At 48.7% G+C, this 21781-nt stretch overlaps 1 protein-coding gene across 1 annotated transcript in view; it reads right to left on the reverse strand.

The window, feature by feature from the left end:
• lama4 (laminin, alpha 4) overlaps positions 1-21423 on the reverse strand; it is a gene marked incomplete at its 5' end in the record, with an annotated part of 42419 nt that extends 20996 nt beyond the window's left edge. Inside the window, 13 exons of the mRNA XM_083643215.1 lie at positions 1579-1772; positions 4057-4221; positions 4779-4887; positions 6764-6874; positions 7309-7460; positions 8605-8688; positions 9256-9436; positions 9630-9730; positions 10449-10663; positions 13018-13098; positions 13293-13420; positions 13696-13797; positions 21313-21423. Of these exons, the coding sequence (XP_083499341.1) occupies positions 1579-1772; positions 4057-4221; positions 4779-4887; positions 6764-6874; positions 7309-7460; positions 8605-8688; positions 9256-9436; positions 9630-9730; positions 10449-10663; positions 13018-13098; positions 13293-13420; positions 13696-13797; positions 21313-21423 (1734 nt within the window). The remainder of the gene's footprint in view (positions 1-1578; positions 1773-4056; positions 4222-4778; positions 4888-6763; positions 6875-7308; positions 7461-8604; positions 8689-9255; positions 9437-9629; positions 9731-10448; positions 10664-13017; positions 13099-13292; positions 13421-13695; positions 13798-21312) is intronic.
• Positions 21424-21781: the final 358 nt, after the last annotated feature.

The following is a 21781-nucleotide window of genomic DNA, read 5'->3' on the forward strand; positions in this document are numbered from 1 at the left end:
ATAGAACAGACACTGGGGGAGTTTATGCAGGAAATCACAGCTAAGCAGCAAAACCTTCCTACTGCTCTGGAGATTTGGTCATTTCAACATTGTTGAGTATTAACTGATAGATTGGTCTGATTGGTCAGATACTTACAAGCTTTATACAGTATATAGGTATCTCATTTCCCCAGACAAACTGACTGAATGAGCATAATGCACAAAAATGAAGATTATTTGAAAAAAATATTTAATGTTGAAAATACTGACCATGTGTCATTGCTGGAATGCCACAGAGCATTGTGTGTGTGTGTGTGTGTGTGTGTGTGTGTGTGTGTGTGTGTGTGTGTGTGTGTGTGTGTGTGTTCATGCATGCCTGCGTGTGTGTGTGTGTGTGTGTGTGTGTGTGTGTGTGTGTGTGTGTTCATGCGTGCGTGCGTGTGCGTGTGCATGTGTGTGTGTGTGTGTGTGTGTGTGAGATCTTTGTTCAGAAATCAAATGCCTAGTGTCTCAGTCACTTCGTCCTCCTAAATGACCTCCAGTCCCTCTGCTGTTGGGATAAACTAAGCTGGATATGATCATGGGAAGGATTTAGCGCTGCAGCATTTCTCCTCCCCCAGTTGGGGCCTCCTCCTCCTCCTCCTCTTCCTCCTCCCCCTCCTCCTCCTCCTCCTCCTCCTCCTCCTCCTCCCTCTCCCTCCTCCTCCTCCTCCTCCTCCCTCTCCCTCCTCCTCCTCCTCCTCCCTCCCCCTCCTCCTCCTCCCCCTCCTCCTCCCTCCTCCTCCTCCTCCCCCTCCTCCTCCTCCTCCCCCTCCCCCCCCTCCTCCCCCTCCTCCTCCTCCTCCCCCTCCCCCTCCTCCCCCTCCTCCTCCTCCTCCTCCTCCTCCTCCTCCTCCTCCTCCTCCTCCTCCTCCTCCTCCTCCTCCTCCTCCCTCCTCCTCCTCCTGCTACTGTAACGCTCCCAAACCTCCACAGCTGGCTTTGACTTTCTGCTCTCTGCACTTAAATACCAAGACAAGAGTAATAGACCTCTCTGGAACAACAAGCACATGTTTCTGACACACACTATTCCCTCACACGGTACAGTCACACTACATACTGAGGATGAGCTCCTTTTTATCGGTTTGTCTTTTTGGTTTTGTATTTGGCCATTATTTCCCCCTGCTGTCCCAGTTGTTGCTCCACCTCCTCTGAGTTGTAGACTAGCATTATGCTTCCTCTGATACATGTGCTGTCAGTGTCACAGCCGCTTCTTTTCACCTGACAGCGAGGGGTTTCACCGGCAGGACATAATGCATGGGAGGATCACGCTACCCCCCCCCCCCCCCAGTTCCCCTCCCCCCGAACAGGCGATGTCCCCCTCCTTTGTGTCTTTGAAGGCCGGTTGCCTCCCTATGTGGACGAGGCACAACTCAACTCTGTTTGAAAGGTGGAGGGGAGATAAAGCAGACGGCACTTAGAGGAGGAACTCAACACTACAACAGGGAGGATGTGTTAACAGGACGTGTCTCACTGAGCTGTGGTAATGGAACCAGTCGAGGGAGTGGAGTGGAGAGCCGGGAGCGAGGACAGTGGCCACGGGACGGCATCCTGGATTACCTCATTCCTCTGGGATTTAAGGACACTGGCTGTGTTCCTGTCCCGCGTCTCCTGCACGCTGCTCACGGCTCTCTGGAGGAGCTCCTGGACGTCCCCCAGCTTGGCGGTGGAGCGGGACAGGACCTCCGTCACGGGGGAGAGGCGGCCGTCTGTGCTCTTCAGCTTCTTCTCCAGCTGACGGACGCGCCCCAGCACTAGCAACAACAACACAACAGGATCGCAACACAGACTGTAAATCAGCAGATGCCAACCTTCTCCGCCTCATGGCCCACTTGAAAATCTCAAAAATGTTCTCAGCCCACACCCGCCAGTAAACAGGCCAAATAATGCCTTGTCAGAGCGCTTTTATTTGAACGGTAAAAGGAGCTGTCCATCATCACCACACAGAAATCAGAAACTAAAAGTGAGGGGCTGCCTGCAATAGGCTAATTAACGAATAATTGATTACAAATTAAATAACGGTATCATTCAACAATGGGAAATATATTCTCATACATAATAATAATAATAATCCCCCGTCCCCCCCCCCCCCCGCGCACGAAAATCGCAATGTTTTGCAAATGATTTGGAGGCCCACTTGCAATACCTTCGCGCCCCACCAGTGGGTGCCGGCCCACAGCTCGGGAATGGCTGCTGTAAATCGTGGTACTCCGCCAGAAGGGATATCCCTGTTGCATCATGGCTTGCATCAATTCTCCGCGGAGGACTAATCACTCCCCAACGGATGCTGCCGGTGTGATGATGGCTGTCAAAGAGGCGTGCCAACCAGGAGGTTTGGGCTGAAGGATGTGTGGGACACATGAACTGTGGTGCGGGGGAAGCATCGTTGCTTGGGGGAGGTCCTGGGTTCATACTTGGTCCCTACCAGATGCTCCTCCAACATGTATCTAAGGATGTACAGTGTCTCTGCGTGTATGTATCTGGGTCTATGCACATCTGCCAGACTAGATACACATGGGGTTTTGAGGGGAACACAGCACTGCCTTTGCAGTTATTGTAATTATTGCTGAGCGTGACAGCAGATGTCTGGCTTGCTTTCGGTTTCTCCCTTTTTCTTCAGGTTGGAAAATGTGATGGGCTTCGGAGAGAGTGCGAGTGTTGTTACCTAGTGTGACCCGCGTTGTGTTGTCGAGTCGTTACCTAGTGTAACCCGCGTTGTGTTGTCGAGTCGTTACCTAGTGTAACCCGCGTTGTGTTGTCGAGTCGTTACCTAGTGTAACCCGCGTTGTGTTGTCGAGTCGTTACCTAGTGTGACCCGCGTTGTGTTGTCGAGTCGTTACCTAGTGTAACCCGCGTTGTGTTGTCGAGTCGTTACCTAGTGTAACCCGCGTTGTGTTGTCGAGTCGTTACCTAGTGTGACCCGCGTTGTGTTGTCCCCGAGTCGTTACCTAGTGTGACCCGCGTTGTGTTGTCGAGTCGTTACCTAGTGTGACCCGCGTTGTGTTGTCGAGTCGTTACCTAGTGTGACCCGCGTTGTGTTGTCGAGTCGTTACCTAGTGTGACCCGCGTTGTGTTGTCGAGTCGTTACCTAGTGTAACCCGCGTTGTGTTGTCGAGTCGTTACCTAGTGTAACCCGCGTTGTGTTGTCGAGTCGTTACCTAGTGTAACCCGCGTTGTGTTGTCGAGTCGTTACCTAGTGTGACCCGCGTTGTGTTGTCGAGTCGTTACCTAGTGTAACCCGCGTTGTGTTGTCGAGTCGTTACCTAGTGTGACCCGCGTTGTGTTGTCCCCCCGCAGCTGGGAATCAAACTCGGAACCTCCGGCATGGGAGGCGGGCGCTCTAGCGAGGAAGCTAAAACCTATGAGCTCTAGCATATGTCGCTAGAGTGTCTGTTAAGGCAGTGGTCCCCAACCACCGGGCCATGGACCGGTACCGGGCCGCAACGCATTTGGTACCGGGCCGCGAGGCGGTCAAAAAAAAATAAAAAATAAAAATTAATAAACATAGGCTATAATATTATAGGCTGTGTGTGGTAGTTGAAACATAGTTTCAAGTTGACGTTTATTTATGTTTGTAGTTAAAACAAAAACATAAATACTGTATAGGCTACATACAGTACAACACAAAAGGCTGTTATTTACCCTTTGTCGCCACCTGGTGAGTAAATATATATGTAACTAAAACCATTAAAATTGACAACCGGTCCGTGACTGTTTTTTTCCATGTATCTACCGGTCCTTGGCACAAAAAAGGTTGGGAACCCCTGTGTTAAGGCGTCGGAGGAGTGAGGCTTCACTGCACAGCACGACCTGCTGGATACCGTTACACTAGCAAACTGTATAATGATTAAGAATACAAGATCAAATTCTGACTAATTTAGGCTTAGGGGTTTTGTGAGTGCTATACAGTGCCTTGCCATTCACAATCATGAGGATAACATTTTCCCAATCGCTCTCTCTCTCTCTCTCTCTCTCTCTCTGTAAGTGTGTGTGTGTGTGTGTGTGTGTGTGTGTGTTTTGTGCACTGTATCTCCTCACAGTCGTGGGCCTCAGTGGACTCTCCGGTGGCAGTGGGCTCTCGTGGCGACAGGTCCAGCTTCCTCATCCAGGCCACCATGCCCTGGCCCGCCTCTACGCTCTGTCGCACCATCTCCGGGTCCAGGTCCTGGTGAACGCTGTATATCTCCCAGTCATGGAGCATCTCTGTGCACACACAATACCCACACAGATACACAAACGCACACGCAGATTTACAGACACATACAGAGCACATAAACAATACACACACAGATACACAAACGCACACACCGATTTACAGACACATACAGAGCACATAAACAATACACACACAGATACACAAACGCACACACAGATTTACAGACACATACAGTACAGAGTACATAAACATAAACATAAACATATACCCACACATAAATTCACCAGGTGTGTCCTTGTGAATTTATGAGATGTGGACACAAATGCATAAACCATGGAGAATATGAGTGTGGCTCTATGATCTATGGTGAAGGCACGCCGCGGTCATATGAAGTTCAACATGATATACCATATACAAAATGTTCACAGTTCAACACTCCTAAGATATATTTTATGCCTAGAGAGGCTGTGCAAATCATGTAGCCCGCAATGACATCTCACAAAAGCGAGTTAGAAAGATCACTCTATCTCTCTCTCTCTCTCTGAACGGGACACCAGTAAGAGCAAAGAGTCAGTAGCAGCATGCGAGTGGAGCTTCCTGGTACCTTCGATGCGCACGTTGAGGTCGGTGAGGTTTGCGGTCAGCAGCTCGGCCAGGGTGATGGTCTGCAGCGTGTCGTTATCCATCCTGTCACCCAGAGCCTTCACGATGCTCTAGGGACAAACCACCAGACAAGCCACAAATCAATCACCTCTGCTAACACAAATCAATAGAAACAGATAGATAGATAATGTTGTTTGTCAGAGACGAGGTTAGGTTCACAAGATGTTTTGGAGTCTGAATAACTCTGGAGCAGCTATAGCCTACACCGTGTCATGCTGCCAAAGACTCTCTAATCCTAATATCTAATCCTAATCTCATAGGGTTTGATATCATGTCGGTTTTTGAAGGCCAATCCTGATATCTTTGGATTGAAGCTGCTGCTGGTTGAGTATTAAAATCATATCAGCAATGGGCAACATTGACTTGACTTTTGATTGAAAGTCCAATATTGGACTAATATATTGGCGAACTTTAACCCGAATTCTTAATTAAACAATAGCTCAAAAACAGGGAAAATTATGGTATATGGTAAATGGACTGCATTTATATAGCGCTTTTATCCAAAGCGCTTTACAATGTGCCTAAATTCACCCATTCACACACCGAGGGCGGTCAGCTGCTGGCACAGCCATCGGGAGCAATTTGGGATGCCCAAGGACACTTCGACATGCCAGGAGGAGGAGCCAGGGATCGAACCAGCGACCTTCTGATTAGTGGACGACGTGCTCTACCTCCTGAGCCACAGCCGCCCCCATGCTTGCTTAAACTACACAATAATCTTTAAAACGAAGTAAATCTGGGTCCCAGTGATGAAGTCTAGATAAAGTTTACACGACCACTACAGACTAAGACAATGAGCATGAGACTGCACGAGGCTGCCATGGATTATTGTTTCTAAATAACAGTCAAGTTGAACATGATCATTTGGACGGGACAGCTGTTCCAGGAAACGCTCAGGAATTTTAAACAGCCTTTTCTATAGACCAAATCACCTGGATGTTTACATTTACTTCCGGGTACCCCTGGGTCCACACATTATAATGGCGGTGAACGGCACAAACTGACTGTTGAAGACAAAAACAGACAAAGAAGACAAAAATGGTTCGTCCGTGTTGTGTTGTTGTTTAATATCATTCATAACAACACTTTCACTAACGTTAGTGGAGACCAGACTAGCTTATTTACCTGTTGGACCAGACCAGAGTAGACTTGACGCTAAATTAAATTAACGTGGCGTCGGTAGCTCTGTCTGTAACGTTAACGAGTCTGCTCTCGCCGAGAAGAGCCTGGTGACGCGAGGTTACGACTCTGCAAAAAAACAGCGAGTTTGACAGACAAACAAACATTATTAGCTAGCTAACACTACATAAAACAAACACAGAAGAAAGGCTAGATACGTCGGACAAGCATGTTTACCAACCGTTTAACCATTTAAATTGAAAGTAGTCGGCCGAAAACAACGAGAGGGTTTGACAGCATTTATTTGACAACACGCACATTTAAACCTGCCGCCTTCCCCAAGTGGTACCCGGAAGTAAATTTGTTTACATGGTGACGTCACGGTGATTTGGTCTATTAATAAAAGATTAAGAAAACCTGCACAGCATCCCAGAGGTAATCACAGCAGCATGGTCATTTGAATTTGGCAGTTGCCTCCTTTGTTGGCACCAGTACAGCAAGTCAATGGGGATTCAAACCACTTCCTCACAAACTGAATGGGGGCAATCTATTTAGTGTCAGGAGCTGTTAGCAGTCGTATGGATAAGATAAATGACTATAATGCAATTTTGAGGGGGGGAAAGTTTGAATCTGAATTGACTTTTTGTTTGAGCACTACTAAGAAATACCAACGAGGAGACTGATGCACAGTACACCACAGTGTTCCCCACAAACAGAAGCACTGGCCTACAGCTGCTAAAGGCTTCCACACAAAACCCTTGTATGAGTCATGTGTGCTAGATGAAGTTCTGAAGGGGATCTGCTGACCATCTCTCCCAGCTGTTTGATGAGTGAGACAACAGCGTCTGTAGCCTCCTCCAGCTCCCCAGTCTGGAGCCTCATCACAGACGACTTGTTCCTCCAGCCCAAAAACTGCGTCTGGGAACACGACAAAAGTAGGTTAATTAATTTAACTGAAACCACAACGATGGATTTGAAACGGCCGAAGTAACAGCACAATGTTCAGTAAACATTTGAAAGCAGAGATCCACCCTTGGATAGTTACACTGTTATCTGTGAGGTTCGTTGCAATTGTTATTTTGTGTTTTAATTGACGTTTTTGGTGTACCCACTTTCCATCAACCTGCCTCGTTTACTTGTTACTTCAGTTACTGATTTCATACTTTCCCAGAATGCTTTGCCACAACCCCCCAGAGAATGGACATGAACTTGCATTCAGTTAGCGATAGTGATAACGATATCTTAGTAAGAGCCAGAGCCACGCCCCCTTACTCATCATGCAACATATATTGAAGTACATTCATACTTGTACTTGTACCTGCAGTCTATGAGCAGTGTAGTTGTACTTGTACCTGCAGTCTATGAGCAGTGTAGTTGTAGTACTTGAGCCGGTCGTTAGCAGCAGCCCCGGTGGAGATGTTCAACACACTGACCCTCAGATGGTCCAGCGTCTTGTTGGACAGCCGCAGGTCTCCGATCAGATGCCAGATACACTCATCACAACCTAAAGCCAGGAAAAGAAGCGGAGAAGTGGACAACAGATGACGTACTGTGCTTTAATCCGATAGAGAATGTGAAGTTACACCGTGTTGCATGTTAGGACAGGACGGGGGGCGCCGCCATCTTGTGAGGAACGCGCTCTGTTTACCTGTGCCTGCTACGGTGGATACCTGCTAGCTTACCGTTTGTTTTGTTTGGCTAAAACGTTGGTTAAATCGGTCATGGAGAAGGGAGAAAGTTGAATCTCAATGCCAAGCAACAGTATTTGAACAAACTACGGTAACCAGGATAAACAACACAGATCCATATGATTTGGCAGCCCAAGACTGGATTACAAACCCTGAACTGAAATAAGACAACGTAAATCGCATAAGGGCAAATAATTGCTGCCCGGTTCTTCTTGCTAAATGACAGATATGACAGAAAATCAAAACTCCAACCGCCTCCAACTCGCCAACAAGAAGGCATGTGATCCTCACGACATGCCACGTAAACAAATGATACCCAGACGCCAACTTCACATTCTCTATACGAGGGATCAGCCCAGCAGCATTTTGGTAAACAAACCGCAACGGCAATGGAACCCTATGGAGCCCAAGTGGCGTGAGGCTTGAGTGTCTGACTCTAGCCGGCTAACTCTGTTTACATTTTAAAAACTGCGACAGTTCACACAACTTTAACACGACATGCATATATTATACATCAAACTCTTGAGCTAATTCTGCTCTCACTCAGAATGTCAAAATATAAGCGATGTGATGTATACTTTTTGAGATGTTAATGTTTGTTTGACACAACTAACTGCCGCGAGGTTCCGAAGTAGAAGTAAGAGCTTATACTGTACAATTGTGTTTTGTTTTGCATATTTTTAGCCGGGGTTCCTATCTGGAGGAAACCCCAGGGGAGCACAGAGAGAACATGCAAACTCCACACAGAAAGGCCCTTTTGACGAGCCTACCTGGGCAGTGGGCACCGAGGACATGGGGATGGCGACACACCCTCAGCACCCACAGCGTCCCAGGCGGGAATCGAACCCAGGACCCTCTTGCTGTGAGGCGACAGCGCTACCACCGAGCCACCGTGTCTTTGTGTCTTCTTAAACACATGCATGTGTGTGTCTGCTACGGCTGTTAAGTAAAGCCACTTACTGATGTTGCACAGATTGACGGTCGCAGCCTCCGGCAGACACTCCCCTGTGTGCATATCACAATGGCCGCTCCCACAGTCACACTCTGCATGTCGGGAAACAACAGGCACAAAATGCACTTCATCACACAATGTCAGGTGTACATAGAACGTTCTGGCCGTCGGCCTAAACGTTTTATCAGCTGGACATGGGTCAGTTTTATCAGCTGGACATGGGTCAGTTTTATCAGTTTTATCAGCTGGACATGGGTCAGCGCAACCATCAAATCTATCATGACCCACAGATGGTATCTTGGCTGTGAGGCCCGCCTGCACATCTGTCTCGTGGCCTCTCTCTCTCGTGTGGGACCGATCGTTTTGGCAGCTGTGTGTGTGTGTGTGTAGATGTGGGCTGCATGCTGATGTCATCCACTTCTCCACTGGGAGTCAGTATGGCCACAGGGGCACAAACCCTCTCCAGATGCCTCCCTGACATCATCGACTACACTACTGTGGCGGTGGGTGTGGGAACGCAGCGGAGCAGTTCTCTCTGAACCTGATCTAGATTGAATGTTACGACAAAATGATCTGCTGGGTTGTTATTCTCCAGGGAGTTGAGACGTTGAGAACATGAAGACATGTTGTACTGACTGACTGACAGACACATGACTCACTGTGGCAGCCGGACGGGCTGTAGTCCCAGTAGCCGGGGAGGCAACGCTCGCAGTAGCGGCCTCCGGCCCCCGGGCGACACTGGCAACTGTGGGTGAGAGGGTGGCAGGTGGGGCGAAGGGAGGCTGGGCCGCATTCACACCTCCGACAGCCCTGACAGCTGGAGAAACCCGAGTGGCCCTCCTAGATTACACGAATGAAAAACAAACAATTAGATCCTATTAGCTGGCTGTTCCAAGATCACTTGGGGTTGAACGATATCGCCTCCTATCAGTTAATCCTGCTTCACGTGGCATCATCGATGCTTCTGGAAGGAATGCCAGATGTCACATGGTCGTGAGATCATTATCCTTCGTCTGGTCCCTGAGTGTCTCACCTCACACTGGTCACAGAGTCGCCCGGCGACGCCCGGCTTGCAGTGACACACGCCCGTCCTGTCGTCGCAGGAGGCCGTCCCGCATGGATCGCACTCGCACACTGTGGCAGACACAGGACACACGAGACGATGAGGACAGCAGACAGACACAGGACACATGAGACGATGAGGACAGCAGAGGTCAAACCATGACAGCAGCACAGTGGAGAGAGGGTTATTTTTGTACTCGCAGGGACTTGAAAAACATTTGGTAATCCATGATCTGGAGTTGTGACCTTCTCGTGTTTTTCCATCGTACGGATTCAGGATTATTATATATAAAAGAAAAGAAAAAAGAAAATAAAGCAAAGAAAAAAGGATGATTTGCATTGGAAACAAGTCAAATTATCTCGTCCCATTGGCTTTTTTTCTCTTAAGAAAATTATGCTTTTAGGACTCAATAATCGACTAAATTATTATTTATTTATTTTTTGCAGTGTGCTGAAATCAATTTAAAAAATGATCTGGTCAAAACAGAAAACAACCCCTGCACTGTTCCTCAATGCTATTCATATACTGACTCCAACATGTTGTGACCTAAGCTAACACCACACTGGTGGAGGGCAGGAATCCCCCGGTCAGGGCAACTGAGTAAACAAGCTAAATTAATCTCCCAGGCTTTGTGATACTGGCTTAAGATGGACACGGCGAATTGTTGGGGTTTTACAGAAGATTAATCGCTCAGACATGAAAGGATTTCCCCCCTCCATCTTTTTAATATTTCTCTTTCCACTGCTCAGTCATCTGAGGTTAGTGTTGCAGTTCACTTTTGCTCCGTACCTCTGCAGTCCTTGGCACTGATGGCGTCGCCGTAGAAGCCCTTGGCACAGCGCTCACAGTTGGCCCCGGCGGTGTTGCCCCAGCAGTGCTGGCAGTGGCCCGTCACATTGTGGCACTCGTTGAAGATCAGGTTGGGGTCGGAGTTGCTGTTACAGTCGCACCTCTTACAGGAGTTACCAATCGCCATGGGGTTGCCGTGGTGACCAGGGGCGCACCTGGAGAAGGAAGGCTGGAGATGACTAACAATATGGTCCTGACAAAGTTCTCCTCCACCCTTGTCCATACTGTAACTTCCGTTGCCTACTGTTACATTTCTCAGAATGACTTTGAGTAACCCACAGAGAACGGCACTGTAACCACTGCACTGTAACCACTGCACTGTAACCCACTGCACTGTAACCACTGCACTGTAACCCACTGCACTGTAACCCACTGCATTGTAACCACTGCACTGTAACCACTGCACTGTAACCCACTGCACTGTAACCACTGCACTGTAACCCACTGCACTGTAACCACTGCACTGTAACTCACTGCACTGTAACCCACTGCACTGTAACCACTGCACTGTAACTCACTGCACTGTAACCCACTGCACTGTAAACCACTGCACTGTAAACCACTGCACTGCAACCACTGCACTGTAACCACTGCACTGTAACCCACTGCACTGTAACCCACTGCGCTGTAACCACTGCACTGTAACCACTGCACTGTAACCCACTGCACTGTAACCCACTGCACTGTAACCACTGCACTGTAACCCACTGCACTGTAACCACTGCACTGTAACCCACTGCACTGTAACCACTGCACTGTAACCACTACACTGTAACCACTGCACTGTAACCCACTGCACTGTAACCACTGCACTGTAACCAATGCACTGTAATCCACTGCACTGTAACCACTACACTGTAACCCACTGCACTGTAACCACTGCACTGTAACCCACTGCACTGTAACCCACTGCACTGTAACCACTGCACTGTAACCCACTGCACTGTAACCCACTGCACTGTAACCACTGCACTGTAACCCACTGCACTGTAACCACTGCACTGTAACCACTGCACTGTAACCACTACACTGTAACCACTGCACTGTAACCCACTGCACTGTAACCACTACACTGTAACCACTGCACTGTAACCCACTGCACTGTAACCACTGCACTGTAACCACTACACTGTAACCACTGCACTGTAACCCACTACACTGTAACCAATGCACTGTAACCCACTGCACTGTAACCACTACGCTGTAACCACTGCACTGTAACCCACTGCACTGTAACCACTGCACTGTAACCACTGCACTGTAAACCACTGCACTGTAAACCACTACACTGTAACCACTGCACTGTAACCCACTGCACTGTAACCACTACACTGTAACCACTGCACTGTAACCCACTGCACTGTAACCACTACACTGTATCCACTGCACTGTAACCACTGCACTGTATCCACTGCACTGTAACCACTGCACTGTAACCCACTGCACTGTAACCACTACACTGTAACCACCGCACTGTAACCACCGCACTGTAACCACTGCACTGTAACCCACTGCACTGTAACCACTGCACTGTAACCAATGCACTGTAACCACTGCACTGTAACCAATGCACTGTAACCACTGCACTGTAACCACTACACTGTAACCACTGCACTATAACCACTGCACTGTAACCACTACACTGTAACCACTGCACTGTAACCACTGCACTGTAACCACTGCATTGTAACCACTGCACTGTAACCCACTGCACTGTAACCCACTGCACTGTAACCACTGCACTGTAACCACTGCACTGTAACCACTGCACTGTAACCACTGCATTGTAACCACTGCACTGTAACCCACTGCACTGTAACCCACTGCACTATAACCACTGCACTGTAACCCACTGCACTGTAACCACTGCACTGTAACCACTGCACTGTAACCACTGCACTGTAACCCACTGCACTGTAACCACTGCACTGTAACCACTGCACTGTAACCACTGCACTGTATCCACTACACTGTAACCACTGCACTGTAACCCACTGCACTGTAACCACTGCACTGTAACCACTGCACTGTAACCACTGCACTGTAACCCACTGCACTGTAACCACTGCACTGTAACCACTGCACTGTAACCCACTGCACTGTAACCACTGCACTGTAACCACTGCACTGTAACCCACTGCACTGTAACCCACTGCACTGTATCCACTGCACTGTAACCACTGCACTGTAACCACTGCACTGTAACCACTGCACTGTAACCACTGCACTGTAACCACTGCACTGTAACCACTGCACTGTAACCACTGCACTGTAACCACTGCACTGTAACCCACTGCACTGTAACTACTGTGACTGAGATGTGTGACTTTATTAGGATGTCTTTGTGCTGCATTACAAGCTGATCTGCCCACATCAAAATCAGTGATCGGTGGTATTATGAGCTTTTACTGAATATGCTCTATGATATAATATGATTTTAATATGCTTACAGTACAGTGGCTTAATCTGACCTCTTTGATTGGCTGCTCAAAGCCTTGTCAGCACTGACCTCTCACAGAAATGTCCAGCATAGCCCTCCTGGCACTTGCACCGCAGGATGGCACCTCCTCTGTCACAATGCACTGCAAAGCTGCCCGGACACACAGGGGAAAGAATGTCAGAGAGCGCACAGCGCCTGCTCTCTGCAGACACAACAACAGACCAGCACACCGCCTGCTCTCTGCAGACACAACAACAGACCAACACACCGCCTGCTCTCTGCAGACACAACAACAGACCAACACACCACCTGCTCTCTGCAGACACAACAACAGACCAGCTTACTTATTGGAGGAGAGGGGGAGGGGGCAGGCGCACGGCCGACAGGTGTGGTGTCCGTCCAGGCTGGGAGCCAGCATGTAGCCGTCTTCACACATTTCACAGAAACCACCTGTACTGTGGTCCCTACAGTCCTGTAAGACACAGAAATCACCTGTACTGTGGTCCCTACAGTCCTGTAAGACACAGAAATCACCTGTACTGTGGTCCCTACAGTCCTGTAAGAGAGATATCTGTCTCTCACAATGGCCACTTAAAAAAGAACTGACTTTGACAGAAAATGACTCATACTTTTTACTGTGTAAAAAGACAAAAAGTACATTTGTTTACTGTACTGTACTGTACTGTACTGTACACTGTACTATATTGTACTGTACTGTAATATACTTCATCACTGTGGGGAACTTACTATGCAAATGCCGGTGATATCTTCACAGTAGTCTGCATGTCCTTTGCAGTTACATGGGAGGCACTTGAATTGCTCGCTCAGGAAATATCCCCTTGCACACACCTACAGTAGAATAGAATAGAATAGAATAGAATAGAATAGGAATTCACATTTTTAGTTACATAGCAGTAGAAATACCCCATTCATTTAAGTCCACAGCCTCTGGAGCTCCTGTGTTTCAGTTGCTCTGAGCAGAGAGGTCAGAGTGTTAGACAGTGGGATACTGAGGTGTATAGCTAGGTAACTGATGTCTCTACCTTCCAACTGTCTCAATAAACAAAAACAAAAAGGTAGATGAGTAGACTGCCCGCTCTCCCATAGGAAGTCAAAGACGCCCACATTGTGTCTGATCAAGACCACCTGAGGTACGTTGCACTCTGTGATTTACTACACTGAGGTGCAGTAAAGCACTCTGTGATTTACTACACTGAGGTGCAGTAAAGCACTCTGTGATTTACTACACTGAGGTGCAGTAAAGCACTCTGTGAGAAAGCGGGCACATGGAATCACTTTGGTAAGGCTGCTTTAGCTTTTCTGTGTTCAGAGGAATACATTCTTCATACTGTCACAACATATTGTCTCAAATGCCCCCATTATGATCTGCTTTTGATGGTGGCTGTTGTTAAACTGGTGAGCACAGCTAGCGCTAGCACAGCTAGCACAGCTAGCGCTACAAACTACCAGCGTAGGCATAGGTGTCGATCGGACTGAAATCGGACGACGGAGTTGGCAGAATCGTCTCTAGAATAAAGTACCCTATTGGTACCGGTTTGACGGTTTCACTTCAAGGGTACAGTATTGGTACTCGTATCGTAATTTTTTTTAAACAATAGTACACCCAGCCCTAAGCATAATTATGTATAGGTAGAAAACAGCAAAGTGAACTGCAGCAGGCCTTTGCACAATGTCATTTGAAAACCTGCATCCTGTCTGATGTTTGTTCGGTGAGGGGGGGTTTCTCACGATGGTGTGATGTCAGAGTTCAGAGCTCCCCCCCCCACCCCCACCCCCACACACACACACACACACACACACACACACACACACATACACAGGCACACACACACACACACACACACACACACACACACACACACACACACACACACACACACACACACCACATCTTTGAAGATCTGAAGCGGGCCCCTTCAACGAGGCCCACAATACCACTCTGTGTGCACGGGCCTAGAAGAACTCAATACCACTCTGTGCAGCACGGGCCTAGAAGAACTCCATGGTTCGGCCCCCTTGTTCCACTCGCTCAATTGGACATTCATGCTGCTGTGCGTCCAGAACAGGCAGAAGATGGAACATTCCACAGAGATATGCCTGCTTATGATGCATACTTTCCTTTGAGTTATTCTCACATGTGCCTGCTTACCATGCATACTTTCCTTTGAGTTATTCTCAGATGTGCCGTGAGACAAAGACGCGTCTCTGTGGAACATCCTGTGAACAGCAGCTCTCTCACAGCCGGTGTTCAGCCACTTCCTGCAGGCCACTTCCTGTGCGTTTCGTCCTGACCCGCAGTGCAACACACACGCACTCAGTCCATCTGACTCAAAGGCCTTCATCAGGAGACACACACTCAGTCCATGTGACTCAAAGGCCTCCATCAGGAGACACACACTCAGTCCATGTGACTCAAAGCCCTCCATCAGGAGACACACACTCAGTCCATCTGACTCAAAGCCCTCCTCCATCAGGAGACACACACTCAGTCCATCTGACTCAAAGCCCTCCATCAGGAGACACACACTCAGTCCATCTGACTCAAAGCCCTCCTCCATCAGGAGACACACACTCAGTCCATCTGACTCAAAGCCCTCCATCAGGAGACACACACTCAGTCCATCTGACTCAAAGCCCTCCTCCATCAGGAGACACACACTCAGTCCATCTGACTCAAAGCCCTCCATCAGGAGACACACACTCAGTCCATCTGACTCAAAGCCCTCCTCCATCAGGAGACACACACTCAGTCCATCTGACTCAAAGCCCTCCATCAGGAGACACACACTCAGTCCATCTGACTCAAAGCCCTCCATCAGGAGACACACACTCAGTCCATGTGACTCAAAGCCCTCCATCAGGAGACACACACTTAGTCCATCTGACTCAAAGCCCTCCATCAGGAGACACACACTCAGTCCATCTGACTCAAAGCCCTCCATCAGGAGACACACACTCAGTCCATCTGACTCAAAGGCCTCCATCAGGAGACACACACTCAGTCCATCTGACTCAAAGCCCTCCTCCATCAGGAGACACACACTCAGTCCATCTGACTCAAAGCCCTCCATCAGGAGACACACACTTAGTCCATCTGACTCAAAGCCCTCCATCAGGAGACACACACTCAGTCCATCTGACTCAAAGGCCTCCATCAGGAGACACACACTCAGTCCATCTGACTCAAAGCCCTCCATCAGGAGACACACACTCAGTCCATCTGACTCAAAGCCCTCCATCAGGAGACACACACTCAGTCCATCTGACTCAAAGCCCTCCATCAGGAGACACACACTCAGTCCATCTGACTCAAAGCCCTCCATCAGGAGACACACACTCAGTCCATCTGACTCAAAGCCCTCCATCAGGAGACACACACTCAGTCCATCTGACTCAAAGCCCTCCATCAGGAGCCGTATCAACGCTGCCCGTAAACACATGTCCCTGATGCTACAAGAAGAAAGACTGACATCTTGGCCCCAAATGGCAGAGAAAGCCCATTAGCAGTAATAAACCAGCGGCTTATGGGGAAAACCACAGCGATCTGGAGCTATTTGCCATTTGTAAAGCCACTTAAAAGAGTTTGGGAGTGGTGTGGACCTCAGTGTGACACTGTGATGGGTGGGACAGCTGCAGTGTGTCTACAGGAGACTCAGGACAGAGCTGGAGGGGGACACAGCTCGCAGCAGATGGTCTAGAAGTTGGAGAGCTATCTCTTCAGACTCCTCTTAAATGAGAGGAATGCCAAGGCCTTGTAATGACATGACCCCCCGTGTTTGGACGACTTGGTATAATCCTTTCAGTCAGAAATCCTTGAAGCCTTGCATGTGTCATTCCAGTCTCAGACTCTCAGCCTTGGGGAGACATGTCCCTTGGGGAGACATGTCCCTTGGGGAGACATGTCCCTTGGGGCTACTGCTCTAATACTTGATATGAAACTTTGAATTGGATTTGAAGCCACGTTGGTGATTCTAATACGTCCGTCTTCATGGTGGAAATGGACACAATTGACGTCCGCAGCCTTTCTGTCTTGATATGAGCGCCGCACTCTGTAATGTGAACTATGTTGGTGACCCTCCCACTACGCCCCGTACAGTGCCGAACAAAGATGGCATTCAACGTGTTGTATAGCGTCTCTCTGTTCTCATGTGGAGCCGCCTATCCCAACGTCTCCCAACCAGTCTGTTCTGTCCATCCACAGGACTGTCCCAACGTCTCCCAACCAGTCTGTTCTGTCCATCCATAGGACTGTCCCAATGACTCCCAACCAGTCTGTTCTGTCCATCCATAGGACTGTCCCAATGCCTCCCAACCAGTCTGTTCTGTCCATCCATAGGACTGTCCCAACGACTCCCAACCAGTCTGTTCTGTCCATCCACAGGACTGTCCCAATGCCTCCCAACCAGTCTGTTCTGTCCATCTACAGGACTGTCCCAATGCCTCCCAACCAGTCTGTTCTGTCCATCCACAGGACTGTCCCAATGACTCCCAACCAGTCTGTTCTGTCCATCCACAGGACTGTCCCAACGACTTCCAACCAGTCTGTTCTGTCCATCCACAGGACTGTCCCAATGCCTCCCAACCAGTCTGTTCTGTCCATCCACAGGACTGTCCCAATGCCTCCCAACCAGTCTGTTCTGTCCATCCACAGGACTGTCCCAATGCCTCCCAACCAGTCTGTTCTGTCCATCCACAGGACTGTCCCAACGACTCCCAACCAATCTGTTCTGTCCAACCACAGGACTGTCCCAACGCCTCCCAACCAGTCTGTTCTGTCCATCCATAGGACTGTCCCAATGACTCCCAACCAGTCTGTTCTGTCCATCCACAGGACTGTCCCAACGCCTCCCAACCAGTCTGTTCTGTCCATCCACAGGACTGTCCCAATGACTCCCAACCAGTCTGTTCTGTCCATCCACAGGACTGTCCCAATGACTCCCAACCAGTCTGTTCTGTCCATCCACAGGACTGTCCCAATGACTCCCAACCAGTCTGTTCTGTCCATCCACAGGACTGTCCCAATGACTCCCAACCAGTCTGTTCTGTCCATCTACAGGACTGTCCCAATGACTCCCAACCAGTCTGTTCTGTCCATCCACAGGACTGTCCCAATGACTCCCAACCAGTCTGTTCTGTCCATCCACAGGACTGTCCCAATGACTCCCAACCAGTCTGTTCTGTCCATCCACAGGACTGTCCCAATGACTCCCAACCAGTCTGTTCTGTCCATCCACAGGACTGTCCCAATGACTCCCAACCAGTCTGTTCTGTCCATCCACAGGACTGTCCCAATGACTCCCAACCAGTCTGTTCTGTCCATCCACAGGACTGTCCCAATGACTCCCAACCAGTCTGTTCTGTCCATCCACAGGACTGTCCCAATGCCTCCCAACCAGTCTGTTCTGTCCATCCATAGGACTGTCCCAATGACTCCCAACCAGTCTGTTCTGTCCATCCACAGGACTGTCCCAACGCCTCCCAACCAGTCTGTTCTGTCCATCCACAGGACTGTCCCAATGACTCCCAACCAGTCTGTTCTGTCCATCCACAGGACTGTCCCAATGACTCCCAACCAGTCTGTTCTGTCCATCCACAGGACTGTCCCAATGACTCCCAACCAGTCTGTTCTGTCCATCCACAGGACTGTCCCAATGACTCCCAACCAGTCTGTTCTGTCCATCCACAGGACTGGATTTGCAATGTGTGACCACCACACTCTGCTGAAAGGAGTAACAAGTATAGGCAACTATAACAAACAGCGGTTTTAGGATACTTTTTGTTAGCAAACTAAGCTTGTTCACCAACTTTCAGAATGTCTGAATGTTGCGTTTGGGAGTACGGACATTCAAATAAGCATAATCTTCTTCGACTCTTTTCAGATTTCAATGTATGACACATTAGTTGAAAAGCTTAGTTACAATCTGTCAAAAACTGAAAAATGACCTTAGCCTAGTTGTTAGCCAAAACACCAGTCACTGTCACATAACACCAGTCCCTGTCACATAGAGTATTTATCACCAGCAGTGTGTTTCCTATTGGCTGATATTGCTCTTACACCAAATTGCCCATAAGACTTTATCTGTGGGATACAGACCTGAACAGATAAAGCTGGTATCACGCACACAAACAGGAGCCGCTGTCCAAAGTCAACACTCTCCCTATGTCCTGGGGCTCCAAAACCATGCGTACATGCCCTCTCTCTCTCTCTCTCTCTCTCTCTCGGCACTGTGTGTGTCTGTTTATCTCGTTCTACTGTATCTGCGATCACATGAGACAGTGGTACCTCTAACCTGTTCTGTACAGATATACGAGGGATGAGCCGAGCAGCATTTTGGTAAACAAACCGCGTCACTGGGTGGCAACGGCAATGGAACCCTATGGAGCGTGAGTTTGAGCGTCTGACTCTAGCCGGCTGACCGTGTTTACAATTTAAAAACTGCGACAGTTCACACAACTTTAACACAACATGCATATATTATACATCAAACTCTTGAGCTACTTCTGCTCTCACTCAGAATGTCAAAATATAAGCGATGTGATGTATAGTTTTTGAGATATTAACGTTTGTTTGGTACAACTCATACTAGTTAACTGCCGCTTTTTTGGGTGGCAGTGACGTCACGCTGATTCATTCTATATCTTTTCATTATGAATAGTATTTTGCTTGTTTTTATAGTTTTTTTGAAGTGGATTGAAATGTGAACGCTTGAAGGCTGACTCGCATTCCGCTTGGTTGCTGTATTTCTTTTGGCCTTGGAGAGCTGGTTCAGATGCTGGGCTAAGGCTTAGTGATGCTAACTCCTGTGAAGATCCTCAGGATGGGACAGACCACTGGGTCATGAGAATCTCATGGTAACTCAATAACTCAGCAGAGACAACATGTCTGCAGGGGCGTGGCCTCTCCACTCAGGGGGAAAGTCGACTCGGAGTCCTCAGAGATGGAGAAATAAACATGTATGACTCAAAACAAAAGAAGAGGATTTTGAAGTTGTTCTGGTTCTATTTGGGGTGACAGTAAATCCCACCAGGGCAACTTTGACTGAAAGCACATAACTCCGGTCCTGTTAGATCCAGATCCTCTTTTCCCATCCAGGGTGTGCAAATACTAACATTCCTGTCCAATAGGGCCAACACCACAGAACTGATTTGGTATGATGGAAAATGATGTGGAAATAGGTCAAGAAAATGGCTTATGAGTGATGCTTTATGTATAGGCACTCAGGACAATGTAAGGGATGACTTGCCTTACATGATAAAAGTAGTCCCTTCAAACTGACTGAGATATGTGTGATCACAAATCAACTCCTCCATCCTTCCATTAGACCATTCTTAATCGCTCTCTGTATGGGATTCCTAAATCTAGCAATTCTACACAGAACATAAAAGCAAAAAAACGATATCTATTTTTTTTTACGCACTATTGAAAACAGAGTAACAAAGTGCTTTTTGAAGATGTAAACATATTTTCCATTACTCCCATTTTAACACTTTGTTTGGCTTGGAAAGTTGGCATCTGCTGTCGGCTTCCATCCATTCCAGCAGTGGACCTACAGCTACGATGCCAAGGGAGCCTGGGCCTGCTTGGCAGCAGTCCTGTATGGTTTCTCATGCCCTTACTGCCCATTGTGCTCTCTCTCTCTCTCTCTCTCTCTCTCTCTCTCTCTCTCTCTCTCTCTCTCTCTCTCTCTCTCTCTCTCTCTGTGTGTGTGTCTCTCTCTCTCTCCCTCTCCCTCTCTCTCTCTCTCTCTGTGTGTGTCTCTCCCTCTCTCTCTCCCTCTCCCTCTCTCTGTCTCTCTCTCTCTCTGGGGTGTTGCTCAACAGTTGGCAGCTGGTTTGCATTAGTAGTGTGTCAGGGAGGGGCATGACAGTGGTGGAGAGAGTAAGTAAGACCCTCATCAGAGCTAGAGCCTGGGCCGGGGGGGGGGGGGGGGGGGGGGGGTACCCTCAGTGACCCCCCTACCCCATTCCGCCTCCACCTACCCACCCACCCACCCACACTCACAAACAAACACACACACAGGAGGCATCAGCACCGTTAGGACCTTTCAGGCAGAGATACAGAAGTCCTCAGAGAGCTTCCAAAACAACAAAGATTCAAAGGAATCACAGACCTGCCTCATCATCATCATCACCACCATCATCATCATCATCATCATCATCATCATCATCTTATTTACTGATCCTTTACAGTAAATGTACAGTAAGACAGACAGAGTCAATCATACAGTAAATGCACAGTAAGACAGACAGAGTCAATCATACAGTAAATGTACAGTAAGACAGACAGAGTAAACTATGGAAAAGATGCTGCTGAAAACTAAATCATGTCTGTGTTTGTCTTACTTTCACCACCGACTGTTGCTCGTCCCGTAACCTGCCGGCAGAGGCTGTGTAGGAAATCCCTGAGAGGATGAAGGCGAGAAGACAGAGGCAGGGCAGAGATTTAGCAGCCATGTTTGTGTGTTGGTCCCTCCTGGCTGTGGTCACGTCTCTCCGGGACTCTCTCTCTCTCTCTCAGGCAGCTCCTTTGCTCCGCTGCTCCCGTTGGCTTCACTTCTCCACTGGACCGACCTCCAGATGCGGCGCTGTGCCTCGTAGTCCCAGCCCAGCCAAAGTCCTCTCAAACTCACTTGTGTGGACTTCCTCCCTTTCTCTCTCTCTCTCTCTCTCCCTCCCTCCCCTGACTCTTCTCTCCCCTACTACGCCTCCCCTAGTGGACTTGCCTCTCCCCTGAGCCTGTGCCTAAATCACATACAGATGGGAAGGCTGGCAACTGAGAGAGAGAGAGAGAGTGGGAGGAGAGAAAGAGAAG

This window comes from Poromitra crassiceps, assembly GCF_964638095.1.
Source record: "Poromitra crassiceps genome assembly, chromosome: 9".
Taxonomy (NCBI): domain Eukaryota; kingdom Metazoa; phylum Chordata; class Actinopteri; order Beryciformes; family Melamphaidae; genus Poromitra; species Poromitra crassiceps.